This window comes from Passer montanus, unplaced genomic scaffold (genome assembly GCF_014805655.1).
Source record: "Passer montanus isolate IOZ18808 unplaced genomic scaffold, ASM1480565v1 scaffold8, whole genome shotgun sequence".
Classification (NCBI taxonomy): domain Eukaryota; kingdom Metazoa; phylum Chordata; class Aves; order Passeriformes; family Passeridae; genus Passer; species Passer montanus.
Window position 1 is genome coordinate 7,998,346 of NW_024373256.1, and position 17,246 is coordinate 8,015,591.

At 50.3% G+C, this 17,246-nt stretch overlaps 1 protein-coding gene across 1 annotated transcript in view; it reads left to right on the plus strand.

Annotated features, from left to right (window-relative positions):
* SYT17 (synaptotagmin 17) overlaps positions 1–15,038 on the plus strand; it is a 35,475-nt gene extending 20,437 nt beyond the window's left edge. Inside the window, exons 7-8 of the mRNA XM_039732203.1 lie at positions 176–331; positions 13,977–15,038. Coding sequence (XP_039588137.1) covers positions 176–331; positions 13,977–14,173 — 353 coding nt within the window. The 3' untranslated portion in view covers positions 14,174–15,038. The remainder of the gene's footprint in view (positions 1–175; positions 332–13,976) is intronic.
* Positions 15,039–17,246: the final 2,208 nt, after the last annotated feature.

The window sequence follows — 17,246 nt, forward strand, 5'->3', positions numbered from 1 at the left end:
GTTTCTAAGCTGGCTGCCTGACTTCTGTGCCCACTGCAAATCTCTGGGAGCAGCGTGGGGGTACAAGTCCCAGCCATTCCCAAAGGGCATTTCCCAGCACAATCCATCCTCGTGACCAGGGCTGCTGACTCATGATCCCCATAACACAGGGCCTGTGCTTTGTGCTCTTTGCCAGATCCCTTTGTGAAAATTCAGCTTGTTCACGGATTAAAATTAACAAAAACCAAGAAGACCTCCTGCATGAGGGGCACGATAGATCCCTTCTACAATGAGTCCTTCAGCTTCAAGGTTCCACAGGAGGAGCTGGAGAATGCCAGCCTGGTGTTCACAGGTGAGTGAGGTGGGGGTAGCAGCAGTTGTGGTGTGCAGGAGACTTCTTGTGCCACCCTGCAAGGGGTGCCCATCACTGGGGTCTCCTGGGGAGCTTAATTGGCACTCTGTCCTCTGCAGCAGCTGTGCCCAGCACTGCCAGCCTGGCTGGGAGTGGGTCCTGTGCTTGCTGGGTCCCATTCAAAATGCTCCTGTGCAGAGGAAGAGGAGGAGCATCAATTGCCCTTCTCAGTGGCTCCCAGCCTGGCAGAGTCCAGCCTGAGGAGAGGGAAGGGACAGCAGTGAGCAATCCCAGAGCCCAGGCACTGGCAGAATAACTCCTTGATGTGGTTTGCTGGTGAGGGGGTGCACCTAAGGGTGTTCCACAGTGACCTCAGCTGCTCTGTGAGCAGGGCTTGCTCATGCCTGTGTCTCTGAAGGGCTGGGGCTCTGTGCCAAGCCCTGCATGGCACAGCTGGGATGGACCCAGGCACAGCCCACAGAGCCTGGGTCCATGACAGGCTCAGAGCTGACCTCACTCAAGAGCTTTGTCAGCACTGGAGGGGCTTGGCTGGGATAGGAATTCCTGTTTTTAAGCAGTTTCTGGGTCTCCTGTATTTATTCTCAAGGCATGAAGACAGGCAGTGGAGCCTTGGTGCTGGGAGCAGGGGTGGCAGAGCACAGGGCTGCTGTCCTGGCCCAGGGACCTGCTGAGGCTGGTGGCATTCTCTGCCTTTTCCCACCCCAAAAGCCTTGAGCAGGGCTGCAGGGACCCCTCTGAAGGGTGGGGTTCCCTCCCTATGGAGCTGTGGAGCTCAGGCACCACCAGGAGCAGGGTCAGACCTTCTGGCCCTCTGCAGGGTCAGAGGGGCTGCGTGGTGGGGCCCACACTCTTCTACCGCATTGGACTCTCATGCTTCACAAACACTTTTTTTGACAACTTTCCATCATTTCTTTTGGTGAAAAGAATCTGCTTCTGAAAGGGTGTATTTCGAAGTATTTTTTTAATTTTACTTTTTACGTGGAAGATACAGCTGTCAAAGCTGGTTCAAGGAGACTTATTCCAACCCATTCATTTGTTTTCAAACATGTTATAACAAAAAGTGATGCTGATTAGCAGCTTAAATGTTGCCCTTCATGCTCAGAAATTTCCTCAGCAAAACACCTGTAATTAATCACTGCTTGGCATGCATGTCACCCTGACTGCACCTTGCACGTGCAGTGATGGATTTTTTCCTGGAGCTTCCATCAGGTGATCCTGTGACAGATGTGAATCACTGGATTCCTCGCCTCCCCCCCTTCCTGCTGGGAGCAGAAAAGGCAAACAGGGAGCAGCTCTGCAGCCAGGAGGGTGAGGGGAGCTCTGCTGCTCAGCACAGTGAATGAAGGTGGATTAATGGGTGGATCTGTGAGGTTTTTTCTGTGCAAAGGGGAGTGTTCCCAGTGAGCCAGTGGGAGCCTGGCTGATCCATCACCGTGTCACGCTGATTTCAGTGCTGAGCCTCCTGAGTGGGGCTTCATTTTGTGACTGACACACTGCTTGCTTTGAGTTTGCAATAAATAATCCCAGGCCAGAAACGTCCCCAGGAGCTGCCCAGCTGGGAAGGAACGTGCAGAGCTTTGGGAGGAGCAGTGGGGCCGGGTTCTCCTGGCTGCCCTTGGCCTGAGGATGGGGTGCAGGGTGGGCAGGGCGCTGCCTGGGCTGGGCATTCTGCTGTGCCCAGGACACTGGTGTGAGATGTGGGCTGGTGTAGCCAGCAGAGAGCTGGAGCCAGGGCTGCTGGCCATGGTTTGGTGTGTGCAGCCTGCTGCTGGGTCAGTGCCTGCACTGTCTGTCACAAGGGCTCTGGATCAGGGGACATGGTGAGGAAGCCACATTCAGTGTTCATCCAGGTGACAGACTGGCTCCTGATGGTGGTGGAGGTGTGTGGAGTGCAGCATGGAGTGCAGCACCAGTTTATTCCTGTGTGCATCTGTGGGGTTCTGCTGAAATGAGTTTCTGAAGGTCTGGGAAGGGGTTGTGGTGTTCCCCACAGAGCTCCTTCTTGGCACCTTACAGTATTATTCAGCTTAAGGGCTCGTGAAGGGCTTTGGGATCCTCTGTTAAAAGATAATCAAGAACAAATGTTTGGCAGTGTGGGTGTCTTGCAATATGAGATCTCTATTTTGCATCTCTGCATAGCAAGGCCATAGTTTAGTTTTGTTGTTTTTTTAACTTAGGTGCTTTGGGGTTCTTTTTTGCTGCAGTGGTGGTTCTTTCTGTTGTGTGTTTTGTTTGGAATTATTTCTTATTTCTTTTCTCTTCTAATCCACATCTCTAGTCCATTAGGTCAGTTAATTAAATTTGCTGTTGAGTCAAAGTCCAATTGAAAAGCAAAATAATCCTGCTTGAGGGGTGGGTGATGATGCTTAGAATGGAGAGAGAGAGCTGTAAAAGCAGCCATGGGAGCCAGAAGTGAGTATGTCTTCAATAATTTAAAGGAGCCTTTATTGTGGCTTTGTATTTTGGACCCAGTCTGCAGCTGTCTTTAGGTTGGCTTGGCTTCACTGGGGAGCCCTGGAGCTCTGCCAGTTCCCATCAGCTGGGGCTCCTGGCTCCCGTGGGGCTGGTGCCACGCTGCAGGGTGGGGCACCATCCACACAAAGGCACATGGATTTTGTTTTCCCCCCTGTGTGTTTTTGTCCTGTGCATCCTGAACCAAGCTGTGTTCAGTGCACTCTGATGTGGATTTCTCCACGGTTTGCTGTGAGTTACCAAGGACTGAGTGTGCAAACAGAGGAGACACGTGGTAAAGCACCATCCTGCTTTCCTGGTGGTGCTCTGGAGAGCTGAACTCCACACTTGAACCAAGCTGTGTTCAGTGCACTCAGTCCACGGTTTGCTGTGAGTTACCAAGGACTGAGTGTGCAAACAGAGGAGACACGTGGTAAAGCACCATCCTGCTTTCCTGGTGGTGCTCTGGAGAGCTGAACTCCACACCAAGCTCAGGGCTGGGGCACAGCTGGAGTTGGAGAGGGGCCCTGGATGCCTCCAGGATGATGTGCCCAGGGAGAGCTCTGTGTTAGCCAGGATTGGAGGTGGTTGGGCTGGTGCTTTGGTCTTTCCTCCTCCTCAGGCACGCAAGGATTCAATACTGTCAATTATTGGCATTTTCAGACCAAAATGCTTCTCCTTCCACACTGGTGCAGGACACCTTGTACCAGCTGTCTTCCTGCCTTCCCTCTGCTCCCTCCTCAGATGCTGCTGGAGCTGTCACTAACTCACAGTCCCAGTCCAGTGCCCAAAATGAGGTGGGATGAGCTCTGGTGGAAATCTCCTCTCCAGGAAAAAGCATCCAGGGTCAGGATTGCTGCTGCAAGCATTGTCTGTTAACAGCTTCTCCCCAAAAGAGGCTGAAACCAGAAAGCCACTGATACTCATAACAAATCTAATGTCCTGACCAAAAAAAAAAAATAATAAAAAAGAGTGAGGCAACAGCTGGTGGAGAGGATGTTTGATTTTCATTTACTTCATCAAACATGTTGTCTAGGTAATGAGCAGCCATATACATATTGTAACAGAAATACACTCTTTTGGGTGGTTCTTTTTTGCACTTTTTAGGGTTTTTTTGGCAACCTGACACATATCCCCCATGTGCCATCTTCTGCTTGAGTGCAGGCAAGCCATGGGCTCACCTGCAGAGTAGTGGGGCAGGCTCTGAAGGGTGGGGTGTCCTCCTAACCCTGTGCACCTGTGAGCAAGGTGTGACTCTGTCTGTGACAAGGGCAAGGTGGAGTTTGGCCCTGACAGCAGCACTGGCAGCTGCTGCCAGGATCATTTCCATGAAGGAGAAAAGAGTATTTGAGATGCAAGTGCAGCCCCTGTGCTGGGAGGGCTGGGTGATGGGCACCCAGAGACCTTGTGCTCTCCACACTGAGGGATTTTGGGCTGCCCAATAAATCTCAGTCTGTCAGAAAGCTCGGGCTGTGCAGCAGGAAGGCAGACTACACCCGAAACCTGAGCACTGCATTTTGTTAATGATTATAATGTTGTTAATAACAATCATCAGTGATGCTGTTTGCACTGCAGTAAAGCCCAGATGGCCCAATAAAAACCAGCAGCACTCCAGGGCAAACTGTGTCTCAGTGACTCCTCAGCATATTTTCATCACTTACCATAAAAAAAGAGAACCTTCAGCACTCACAATTAGGGGATGTTTGTCTCCCCGAGGTCCTTGTGGTGGCTATGTGTCCTTCTCATTTAAATGAGCTCTGGGCATGTTTGCATGGCAGGATCTTTAGGGCTTGTTACTCAAGCAGAGTCCCCAAAGAGGGAGGAATCATCTCCATGCTCTGGGTAGATCATCTCCATGCAGTTGTAGAGGGAAAATCTGCTTTTCCCTCTGGCCTGGCTGGGCTGGGGCAGCGCTGGGGCTGGTGGAGAGCAGCAGTGGGGCTCATCTGCTGCTCTGCTCCTGTCTGGAAGGGGGCCTTGGCTGCAGCAGGGCAGGGTGCTGTGCCTGGGGAGGCAAGCAGGCTGGGCAGGCTGTGCTTGTTGGTGGAGAGATTCACCTTGAAAGGTGTGTGCCCTGCACTGGTGACACTTCATGGTCAGTCCTGGCTGAGGCTGCAGCTCATGGGCACTCTGTCTTCTGGGAGGATTTGCTGATACTCCTCACCTTTCAATATGTTTCAAAAATTGGCAATGTCTCTGTTTTCTGTAAAGATTTAGGACCCATTTTTCCATTTTATTTCTTTTTTTTGAGTATTTTTGTTCCCAAGAGTGTTGGGATTTGCAGAGCTGTACCTGTGGTTTCAGTGGCTACAGCAGAGGGGCTCTGGCCATGCCATCAGCCACCTCTGTGCCCCAGGTGCTGTAAAGTGTGTCTTCAGATCCCTGCACAACTTCAGTGCTTCATTTCAGGGCTCTAATTAACCTCCAGTTAACAGGCAGTACTTGATTAAAAGAACAGATTGCTGTTCAATAGCAATATACCTGGTTCCTCTGTGGGCTCATTCTCAGTTGGCCTTTAGGAAAATATGGGGACCATATAATGAAGTTTGTATTTTGAAGGGGGAAAAAAAAGTAACTGTTGGTGTGTATTGATAATGATGCAGTTCTGGGAATTGGGTTGCTTTCACTGAAATGTTTTATTTTTGAACCAATGCTGCCTGTTTCAACAGGATGTAAAGCTAGTGGGGCTTTTCAATGGCATTTTCTTAATTAACAGACTGATTTCCAAATGTCCCAGTCAGCTGAGCAGGTTGAAAGTTGTTAAAGTTTTTGTCCCGAGGCTTCTCCAGAAATATATCCAAATTGTAATTCCCCTGGCTGTGTGGAAGTAGGACCTGGAGGTACCTGGAGATGCAGCATCACCTCTAGCTGCAGTTTGCAGGGATGGAAACCACCATGTCTGGGGTCATCCCACATCTGCAGTTTGACTTGCCCATCTCTCCTTTCTCCTCTTGCTTTTGCTTTCCCATGTGAAAACCCAACAAACATTCAGGCACTTTGTCTTTTGCTCACAGATATAGGGAAGAAATCTCCAATATATGAGTCAAATTAAACTGGTTTTTTTTCCCATGCTGGAATGCAGGAGGAGGATTTGGTTTCTCTTTTGAAATACTATCATATTGGGCACCATGACATCTCTTAGATGGACAGATAATTAGACAACTCACTGCTAGAAAATTGTTTTTTGTCATCTATTAGATATGTCTCTTGGAAGTATTGGACTGTCTGTATATTTCCCATATCTAGAGCTCAGAAGCAAAATGTAATCCCTGATAAAACCTGTGTAATCCTATCTTAGCCAAAGGAGAAAAAATTGGAAAAAAAAAAAAACCACTGATGTCAGCACTGTGTTTTCTGGGGATTTATACCTGTTTAATTTAGATCAGAATTTTCCTTTGTGTCTGGTGTTATAAAACACTCCATTCATTTATGCAGCAGCCTCCATATGGTCCTTGCCCAGGTCTGGGGAGGGCAGTGGGCTCCTGGCTGCTGCCTCCTGCCCTCCAGGCCTTGCTCCAGCCCTGGTGGCCACACGAGGTGGCCCAGCAGGTCCTGTGAGAGGGTTTTGGGGAGGTGTGCTGGCAGGGAGACCCCTGAGCCCCAGCAGAGCTCTTCACAGCTCTGTGTGCATTTCCCCATGTACAAATGCCCTTGGGGAGGAGAAGGGGCCCCTCTGCTCTCCCTTTCTGTGCCCTCTGTGACTTGCTGGTGTCCGTGGCAGGTGCTGCTGGGCACCTGGAGCAGCAGAGGGTCAGTCAGAGATGCTGAGTGGGGTCCTGCAGGCCCAGTCCTGTTCGGGGTCACTCAGGGAAGGTCCTCTGGGGTTGGATTTGGCTTTTTGCAGCAGACTGACTGCATTAACAAGGAGGAGTGAAATGCCATTAATCAGAGTGAGAGCAACAAGATGCTGGCCTTTCCTGACCCGATCTGTTGCTTGCTTAGAAGGCAAAATTAGATTCATCAAGTTGCCTGACTTAGTTAATAAATGTGCTGCATCTGATGTGGCAGAAACTGCCTGTCCTGGAGTTCTGTGGAATCTTTTGATAATCTTTTTCCCCTGAAGAAAGGAGCAAGCCCTCCTCTCCCAGGCTGGTGATAGGTGCTGGCTCCTTTTGCCAAGCCTCCTAATTTAAGCAGTGCCATGGCTCTCCTGCCCCCAGCTTTTCATCTTGTTTGGCTCACACTGCAGTGACAGGAATTGTTCAAACATCTTGCAAGGCCAGAATCTGCCTGTGTATCAGATGAAGAGAAGCCTGGGTGGCAGGAGCTGCTGAGGGCAGCAGAGCAGTGTCTGGAAATGGAATTCCTGTGTGGCCCCGTGGCTGTCACAGGGGAGGGATGATGGTGCAGGCAGGGGCTGCCTCTCCTGCACGGCTGTCCTGCCTGTGTCTGCAGGTGCTGTGTGGCACTGGTGCTGCAGCCTCGTCCTGCCAGGTGTGTAAATATGCATGAAGCCATCTGTGTGCTTGTTGGGGCTCATAGTGCAGAGAATTAAGATGCAGTTTTAAAAAAAAGGGGGATTGGAAGTGGCAGAAGCCAGGCATGGACACTCCTTTCCAGTATCCTCGGGCTGTTGCAATAAATGCATCCAGCCCATTATTCCAGTGTCTCCTGATGAGGTAATTCCATGAGGTGTCATCCCTGCATGCCCTTGAGATCCCTGCAAGACACACTTGTGCATTCACACTTTCCCTGCACCCTGGCTCCCTGCTGGCTGCTCCAGGGCTTTCCCCTCCCTGTGTGAGAGCAGACTGTGACTGGGCACACGCCTGGTTTGGGGTGCAGGGAGCCCCAGCCAGAGCACAGGGGTGTCCCTGTCCCTGTGGGAGGTTCCAGAGAGTCTCTTGCAGTGGCACTGACCCCGTGGGGCAGCAGCTGGCTCTGTGTGTGGCCATGTGCTGCAGCAGTTCCAGTTCCTTCTGCAGCTGGGCAGGCGCAGCCACTGCAGGGGAAGGCTGGAAAGAGAGTTTAATGTGCCAAACAGACCCTGGTGGAGATTAAACTGATAAATGGGAAACCACGGCATCTTCTGTGCTTTTCTCTCCTCTCCACTAAATATGACAGGCCATGCTCCAGGAGCAGGGGCAGGATTTGGGCCATGCCTGTGACCTTCTCAGTGTGCATCATTAGCCCAGCAGCTGCTGCTCCTCGTAGCACCTCTTTGTGCTAAACAGCTTTTAACACTGATGTCAAGCAGTTCAGGAGCAGTTTTCAGTCCTACTTAACCTGGCAGCTCAGCCCCACTGGCTGAGGCAGGGCTGGGCACTGGGCACAGAAAGGGCATGGGCAGGTGTGTGAAGGGGGCACTTTGTGAGACCTCACCAAGTGCTGAGGCTGAGTGGGAAGTGCTGAAGTGTTGATGGGTCAGTGCCAGCAGGGATGTGGCTCTGCCAGAGAGACCACACAGTCCCATGAGGTCTGTGTCCTCAGGGGGACTCTGCCCCTCAGTTGCCTGTGTACAGCCTTGGACTTGTTTTTGTTGGTTTTTCTTTTCTCTGAGTTAAATGGCTTTAGTTGCGTTGCAGGTGATGCTGTAGGAGTCTGCAGGACAGTTAATTGTTGGTGTGGAGCTCTCAGCTTGCAGCACACTGACATTCCCTGCTGGCACTCTGGGACAGACAACAGCAGAGGCGCTGTGTGTCACCATGATATTTTATGAAAAATCCTTTGCTAGGATTTTTTCTCTTGAGGAGCTAAGGAGCCTCAGGAAAGAAATGTAAACAATAACTATCTGCTGCTGTGGAATGCAACAGGTTCATCTGTGATTGGTGCATGTTGGTTGTTTCTAATTAATGGCCAATCACAGATGCAGCTGGCTTGGACTTGGGGAGTCAGGAGCCTTTGTTATTCATTCCATTCCTGTTCTTTCTAGCCTTCTGATGGATCCTTTTCTCGCTATTCTTTTAGTATAGTTTTAATGTATCATTATAATATATATCATAATATAATAAACCAGCCTTCTGAAACCTGGAGTCAAGATTCATGTCTCCTCACATGGGGTATCCACCACAACTGTGTGGCTGTACCAGGTGGTGCAGCACAGCCAGAACTGCTGAGGAGCTGCTGAGGAGCTGCTGAGGAGCTAACTGCTCAGCACAGCTGGCAGAGCAGGGTTTGCAGGAGATGAGGATGTTTCACAGCCCAGCTGCGAGGCTCAAGTGTGCCCCATCCTGTAAATGATGCTGATAGCCTTGAAGCCAGCTTAAGGAAATGTGCTTAGTTAATGCTCCTCCCTGGTCATTCCAAGGATGCTGATATGTTCAAAGGATGAATGACTTTCTGAAATGCCAGCTTGAATTCTGCTATTGCACGTGACTCATAGATGATGATGGTTGCAGTTGTGCTCTGCACAAGTGCTCAGTGTGCAGTTCTCAGTGTGGAGGGAAAGGTGAAAGGCATTTTGGCTGGATCTGGTGCCAGGGCTGATGCCACCCAGCAGCCTCATGGCTGAGTTACATAGTGCCATGGGAAACAGCTGACTGGCAAAAAGTGATTCCATGTGACTGAGGCTGGCAGGGGACAAGGGAAGGCTCAGGCTGGAGCTGTCCCCAGAGCAGAGGTTGGAGCTCCAGGTCCCCTGCATCCCCTGGAAGTCACTGCCCTGCTGGGCAGCAGCTCTTGGGTGTGCAGTGCCTGGCATGGCTGTGCCCTCAGCCCTGGGGGAGCAGGCAGCCAGGCTGGGGGGCTCAGCCCTCCCTCCTGTGCAGGAGCCCTCTGGGGGACATGTGCCCTGAGCCCAGAAGAACAGCTCATGTGGCACCCAGGCCCCCATCAGTTGGATATGGATCATTTAGGATCGCTGCCTCAATAAGTTCATAACATGAAAATGTTTTACTTACATCATGTACCTCGTCCTCAACAATTCAACCCTTTTAATGGATATAAGTAAAGGTGATTTTCTTCTGTATTTCAGCATTTGTATTATAAAGAATGTCTTTTTAAGAAGCTTTTCTGTTTCCAAAGTGTCCTTCTGAAGAGCAGCTGCAGAAAGAATTGGTTTGACCTCTGCTTCTTTAATTGCTTTTTGCTCTGCGTTGGCCTAGAAATGGATGTTGCCATTGTGTAAATTACTGTGACAGTGGAAAAAGAACTCATGAGATCAGGTGTGTAGTTTCCATCAGGAAAATATGCTTCTTAAATGGAAAGCAGCATCTACCAGTTCATAACCAGAGTCTGGGTCACTCTGAAAATCCCAAATGTTAATTACTTTATTTTCTGCTATTGAGCAGCTCCATGGTGTCACTGTTTTGTGGCCAAGGGCAGATTGAATCTGAAATTTACTATGAGCTCCTTTCAGACTCTGCCAGGGGATGTTCAGACATAGGGAGCAAAGCTCAGTCACTTGTACAGTCACACACCTGGACTCAGTGTGGCACCGTGCTCAACTGCTGCCCCTGGAGCTTCTCCACCTTCACCTCTTGTGGGGCAAGCTGGAAGGAAAGAGCAGGAGCTTTTTACACCCCCAAGGCTGAAGGTGTGGGGTTGTGTGGAACTGGCCCCTCTGCAGGTGGGGGTGCAGCTGTGCTGTGTGTGTCACTGTGCTCTGTGTGTCACTGTGCTGTGCTGAAGTTGTTGGGTTGTGTGGAACTGGCACTTTGCTGGGTGTGTGTGTCACTGTGCTGTGTGTGTCACTGTGCTCTGTGTGTCACTGTGCTGTGTGTGTGTCACTGTGCTGTGTGTGTCACTGTGCTCTGTGTGTGTCACTGTGCTGTGTGTGTGTCACTGTGCTGTGTGTGTGTGTCACTGTGCTGTGTGTGTGTGTCACTGTGCTGTGTGTGTCACTGTGCTCTGTGTGTCACTGTGCTGTGTGTGTGTCACTGTGCTGTGTGTCACTGTGCTGTGTGTGTGTCACTGTGCTGAGTGTGTCACTGTGCTGTGTGTGTCACTGTGCTGTGTGTGTGTCACTGTGCTGTGTGTCACTGTGCTGTGTGTCACTGCACTGTGTGTGTCACTGTGCAGAAGCACAGGGCTCTGGCTCAGCCCTGCAGGGCTGTCCTGCTCAGGGGCTCCCAGGGCTGCCCTGCTGCCATCAGCTGGTCACCCTGCAGCCAGGGCAGGCCAGCCCCCGTGGAGTGCAGCTCACCTTGTGTCTGCTGGGCTGTGCCTGAGCCCCGCAGTGCTGTTGGTGCTTGGGGGCACACAGGGCTCAGTGTGTGCATCAGGGGGGCTGGCACTGCTGCTGCAGGGGCACACCTGAGTGCAGCAGTGCCTGGTGCTTGCTGTTGCTCAAGGAAATGGTTCCTCCCCTGTTTGAGGTGTGATTGCTGAGCCAAGGGAGCACTGGGGAAGATGCTCCCCCTCCCTGTGTCAGGGCAGGAGCACCAGTCTCTGCTTCCAGCTGCTCGCCTGGGCCTGTGGGCTCCTGGCATTCTCTTTCCCAAGCTTTCTTGGAAGTACTGGTGGCAGCAACAGGGAAATGGTGCTCTTGAATGTGAGCAAAGGAAGGGCTTTGTTTTCTCTGTGCCAGCTCCAGCCCCTTCTCGGGTGAGGTCCCTTCCACATCCTGGTGAGCTCAGCCATCAGCAGATTGCTCAGCAAATCCTGGCCATTTAGCAGTGGAATAAGCAGTTAGCCTCCCAGAAAGGCATGCCCTTGAATTTAAAAGGCTTCTGACCTGATGGGTAAAGCTGAATTTTTAGCACACAGACCTCTGGTCTGAGAAAGCTGCTGTGGTGAAGCTGTGAGTGTGTAAACCTGAGGTCAGTCTAGTGCAGCCTCTTATGGTCTGTGTGTGAATGAGCATTTGGCCTTGCAAAATGTCTTCCCTCTTCCTCAGCAATAAGTCCCTGTGCCATCTACAGTAGTTAATGATAGAAGCAACAGTGCTTGTATAATTAGCCCATTAATACCCCAAAGGACTCAGCATGCTAATTACCTGACACAATGAGATTAGCAAGTTGCATTACAAGAATTCAAAATACTTGGATCAACAGTAGAATAGCAGGTGGGTGTCCTTAGTTAGCACACCTGCTTGTTTTAACAGTCCTGGCATGGAGTATTTCTGAAGAATCAGTATGCCTGGGGAGCTTCTTCTCCACTGTTAATTTGTTCTGTGATTAATTGATGGCCTGTAAGGCTTCTTGGTTTAAATTACTTGGTGCTGTCTCCCAGGATTAGGCTTTATCTTCCTTAATTTTACAAAAAAACCCCAAAAAACCAAAAAAAAACACCAAAAAACCAAACCAAAAACCCCAAACCCAACAACAATAAACAAACAAAAAGACTGGGGGAAAAAGAAAAGAAAAGAAAAAAAAATTCTGTTGAAAATTTTGGTTTTGGGATATTTTTACATGGTTTTATCACAATATTTGATTTCTGTAGGCTAATAAATCATAGCAAAACATTTAGTATAGTCCTGCTAGCTACACCTGTGATCCATTGCTTTGTAGGAGAACTCATTAATAACCCAGACAAGCTGTGTATTAGTTGGAGATGGATGGCTTAGAATTCCTGACTGTGTCCTCAGAAGGTGGCCTTTCCAAAAATCACCAACCTGGCCTCTTGACAGAGGCACTTGGCAATGTGTCCTGATGGCATCAGCCCCAGATAACTGATGGTGACAGGCAGAAGAGATGCAGTCTTCCTGCTGGGGTGGTGAACCCCAGATCATTTCTAAATGTCATTTGAAGATGGACTCACAGGGCTTGGAGTTGCAGGGTAGATTTTTTAGAGCAATTATTTGAACAAATTACTTGGGCATTTGAAGGTTTGCTGTCACCTAAAATATCCACAGGTAATTTGGTGAGCAGAAGCATCTCTGCCCATAAACTGTGTGTGTCAGAGCTGTCGGAAGGGATGAAGTGAGATGTAACCTGGCACTGCTTGATTCCAGGACTGCACTGCCAGGTGGTGCCAGAGCCACCCAGAGCAAGATCCCAGACTGGTGCAGAGGTGAGGCACCAGCCTTGCAGAGAGTGGAGAGGGCAGAGGGGCAGGTTGAAGTAATGCTGGTCACTTGGGGGGTGTGTGACAAAGGAAATGCACAGCCCTGGCAGAGGTGTGTGGTCAGAAGTGAGGCTGAGTGCGCTGTGCTCGGTGTCCTGCCTGCCTGTCAGGGTGTGCACACATCAGGGGGATGCCACAGGGGTTCCAGAGGTTGTTTTGCTGCCAGTGCTGGTTTCCAGCAGCCCTGCAGAGCTGGTGCTGCTGGCAGGGGCTCCATGCCAGGCTGAACATGCTCTGGCTGCACCAGCCCAGCTGGATTTGGAGCTCCTGTAGACATTTGTCCTTAAAAATCCCTCTCTTTCCTGAGGAGATTTTTTAATCGTTAATATTCCAGGCAGTGCCTGTGGATATCCTGGCTTCAGCTTGCAAAGACTTCATTTCAACTTTTTAATGAGCTGAGGCAGGGCTTCAGTTTGCAGCACACGCAGTGCTTTTGCTCCTGTCTGGTGGGAGGGCTCAGCCTTTGCCAGGATCAGGCCCATCATTAGGGTTTGCTGCTGTCTGCGCTCTTTCCTTCCAGGAGACTGGGCTAATCCACAGGACAGGGTGCTGGGTTGGTGTCTCTCCCTCAGTTGCTTTCCTGGACATTTAACAAGTAGCTGCAGTGATAATTATGGCAGATCGTTGCTGTGTAAACATCCTGCTGACAGGCTGGCCCTGTGTAATTCCCTCTCCGAGCAGGGCAGGCTGTGGATTAGCACTGGAGTGCTTTGTGCAGTGTGTGTTTGGAGGAGGGCACTTGGAGATGCTGCTTCTGCACTTCCCCAGGCTCAGGCTGCTGGGCTGCCTTTGTGATTTCATGATGCTCAGGCAGAGCTTTTGGCACTTCTTTACATGATGTATTTCTCCTTCAAGGCTGGACAGGACTGAACAGCCTGCTCCAGTGAAAGGTGTCCCTGCCCATGGCAGGGGGGGTGGAATAGGATGATCTTTGAGGTCCCTTACAACCCAAAACATTTTCTGAATCTACTTTACCTATTCATGGTAAACACGGTGATAACTGTGGATTTGTGTCTTATTTCAATTGTATTTCAGTCTGTAGTACAGCTTATTTTATTCCTTCCAAGCCTCTGTTTCTCTAACATTTTCAGATGCTGAGTTCCATGCCAGGAACGCTGGCGCCTGCAGTGTGGGGACATGTGTGGGCCATTGGTTTTCCTGGGGCAGGGCTGTGGCTGGGGCGAGTGGTGCTTTTGCCTTGACCGGTGTGTGTTTGTGCTCTGCGCAGTGTACGGGCACAACGTGAAGAGCAGCAACGACTTCATCGGCAGGATTGTGATCGGGCAGTACTCGACGGGCGCCCCCGAGTCCAACCACTGGCGCCGCATGCTGAGCGCGCACCGCACGGCCGTGGAGCAGTGGCACAGCCTGCGCTCCCGCGAGGACTGCGACCGCGTCTCGCCCGCCTCCCTCGAGGTGACATGAGCCCAGGAGATAAAACAAACCAAGCCAACGACTCGGCCACCCCACCTCGCACCCTACACGCGCCCCGCGGCAGCTCCGTTGGATTCACGCGGCACCCAGGCAGCCGTGCTGGCCCCGGTGGTCCCACTGTGTGCCACTGGCTCCAGCTGTGCCCCCGGGGCCGGGCAGCTCGGGCTGAGCGTGGCCGTGCCGTGGGAGGCACGGAGCGGGTGCAGGAGCTGGGAGTTGCCTCTGCTGTCCTTCCAGTCCAAACCCATGGCTCATCCTCTCGGAGATATAAGTACCCGTGTGCTCTCGTTGGTGAACGTGGTAATTAGGCTAGAATATTTTTTTAAACGGTAGAACCTGTGGTGAAATCGATTCTGACTGCAGTTTTGTCCTTGTAGTAGTTTTAACAGAATTAAGCTGCTGTTAGTGTGTGCGTTTGTGTGCCAGGGCAGTGTGTGGCCCACGTGGGACGGATCCCGTGTCCCGTCAGCGGTGACCTGCCAGTCTCAATAGCAGTCTGTGTGTGTAGTAGATTCAGTGCTGATATAGCAAAATAAACATTTCCAATAGCATTTGTACTGGGAAAACCAGCTCACGTCCTTTCAAACATGTGCTGTGCAAAAAACCACCTGCTCCAGGGACTTGGACAGTTAAGAAGACCCAGAAACCACAATTTTAATTCTCTCACAGACTGCAGTGGCTTTCTGTGTTGTGTGTGTGTTTACCCAGGTAGTTCTTCAGGTCACCAAGTGAACTTAGCTACAGTCAAGCTGTCCTGTTGGTTGCTTCTGTACATTTTATTTTTCCACAGCGTATTGTCTGGTATGATGGAGATTGTATATTTATTGAAAATAAAATACTATTTAATTGTGCCACATGGATTGGGGAGATACTTGTTGAATTCACCTTTGTGTTGAGCTCCTTCAGTTATGCTTATGTCAGAAAAAAAGCCAAAATGTTGGTTGTTACCCCGTTGTCACTCACTGCAGATGAACTAGGAGCAGTTTGAGAGAAGCTGGGCACCTGCTGCTGGAGGTGGGTGTGGAGAGCGAGCTGGATGCCCTGGTCTGGCCATGGTGGTTCCCAGCAGCCTGGGGCTGGACCTGTCAGACTCCAGAGATGGCACGTGGCCGGATGGACAGCACTCATCTCCCTCCTCTATTCATTAAATGAAGCCCAAAATTAAACTCCAGTACCTCCTGTGCTTTTAATATTTTGATTTTTAAAAAGGAAAAAAGAACACACATTTATTTCACCTGTTTGTTATTTAGCTGCTACAGTTAGGGACAGGTGAATCTTAAAAAGCAAAACAAAACCCAACCACACCAAAAAAACCCAAACCAAAAAAGCTCAGTGCTTGCTTTGGCAGGTGTCAGTGTGTGGGTCAATAATCCCTGCTGCTGTCCAGGTGTTCCTGCTGCAGGGCAGGTGTGTGCAGTAGCTCTGATATCAGCATCCCCTCAGCACTTTGCCAGTGGCAGCTGGCTCCCTGCTGCTCCCCAGCACAGCTGCTCTGTGCTAGCAGCACTCAGCAGTGGGGCAGTGCTGCCTGCAGGGCTGTCCAGGGCCATCCTCTGGCTGAGCACACTGTGGATGCTGGCTATCAATTCTAACCTGCCTCTCTGCAAGGTGAATTTCTTCTCTGTCCTGCAGTGAAGTTGATGGCAAATCTCTGTTCTCTGGCGTCCTCCTGCTTTGTCTCATCAAAAAATCACAGTGGAGAGGGACCCCACGAGCAGTCCTGGGCAAACGAGTGCTGTAGGAGGCTGATCTCTTCCTGTAACTCACAAAGGCTCAGGCACGGGGCCGTGGTTTCACCACTTACTGTGGCTGACATTAATGTTCTTCCATGTGGGACTGCAGAATGAGCTCAGGACATCCATGAGAGCAGACACAAGCTTTGCTCAGCACTGGGGATGAAATGTGAACAGAAAGTAATCTTGCCTGAGTTGGTCCTTGAAGTCACGAGGTGTCTGTTCCACAGGGAGGAACAGTCATGTACACAGGATGCCAAAAATTGGTGAGGGTGCCCAGAGGGAAGGTCAGTAGGAGCAGAACAGAAGCAGCCTGGGGAGCAAACAGGGCAGCGTGGCAGGGAGAGGAGCAGGAGGGATGAATTGTGGCCGTGCTCCTGGGGCTGCAGCCAGCAGGTGAAGCACATCTGATGTTTGGTGAGGTTGGGGGTAACCCCAAGGGCAGCTGCAGCTGGCACTGCGCTGTCCCAGTGCTGGGAGCAAAGCTGGTGCCCAGAGCTGTGCCAGGCTCAGGGCTGTGCCTCGGGCTGCTCAGTGCTCCCCACTGCGCTGGGGACGCTGCTGCCATGAGTGTGGATGTTAGGAACCAGAATAAAAGTTATTCAGGATCTCTGCTCCCTCTTTAAACATGGATATTCGCACTTTGGGAACAGATTAATATGCTCAAATGTTTTTGTTCCGTAGTTTGCTAAAAGTTGTTTACAAAACTGGCTTTATCTGAGGATGGCACACAGGAAAGAAGGCAAGAGGCATGCCTTGACTTCTAATAATCCCAATTCCTTCATTTTTTTGTGCTCTGCTGTAGCAGTAGGCTTTTCCTTGAGCCAGATAATTTCAGATAATATGGAAGGGGAGAGGTGTTCTTAAAAAGCTTTATTTAATATGAAGAAAACTTAATATAGAAAAGTTGACTGAATGAGTTATTGTCTCTGGAGTAAGTCTGGATGCTTTACTGTACTGAAAGCTTGGTGTCACCCAAATTGTTTATTCTTGAATCACTAAAAATGGGTCCAAAATGCTGAAAATTTTAATCTGTAGCTAAGAATAAAAAGGGAGCAGCATTGAGAGTGTTCCTAAGCAGTTCCTTCAGTGCTGATTTAAGGCATAAATTGAAAATTGAACAGGACCACTAAATTGTACAGTATTTGTGCCTGTACTATTTCCTTTATGAGTGCAACAGTTAGAAAAGGATTTTATACAGTGTTTTTAAAAACCTGAAGTTTATGTCTAACAAAATGCTGACCACAGGAAGGAAACATGCTGGAGTATATTGGTACAGACTGCTGTATCATATCAGGTTTTCTGCTACATGACGGCTTGGACCCAGCACA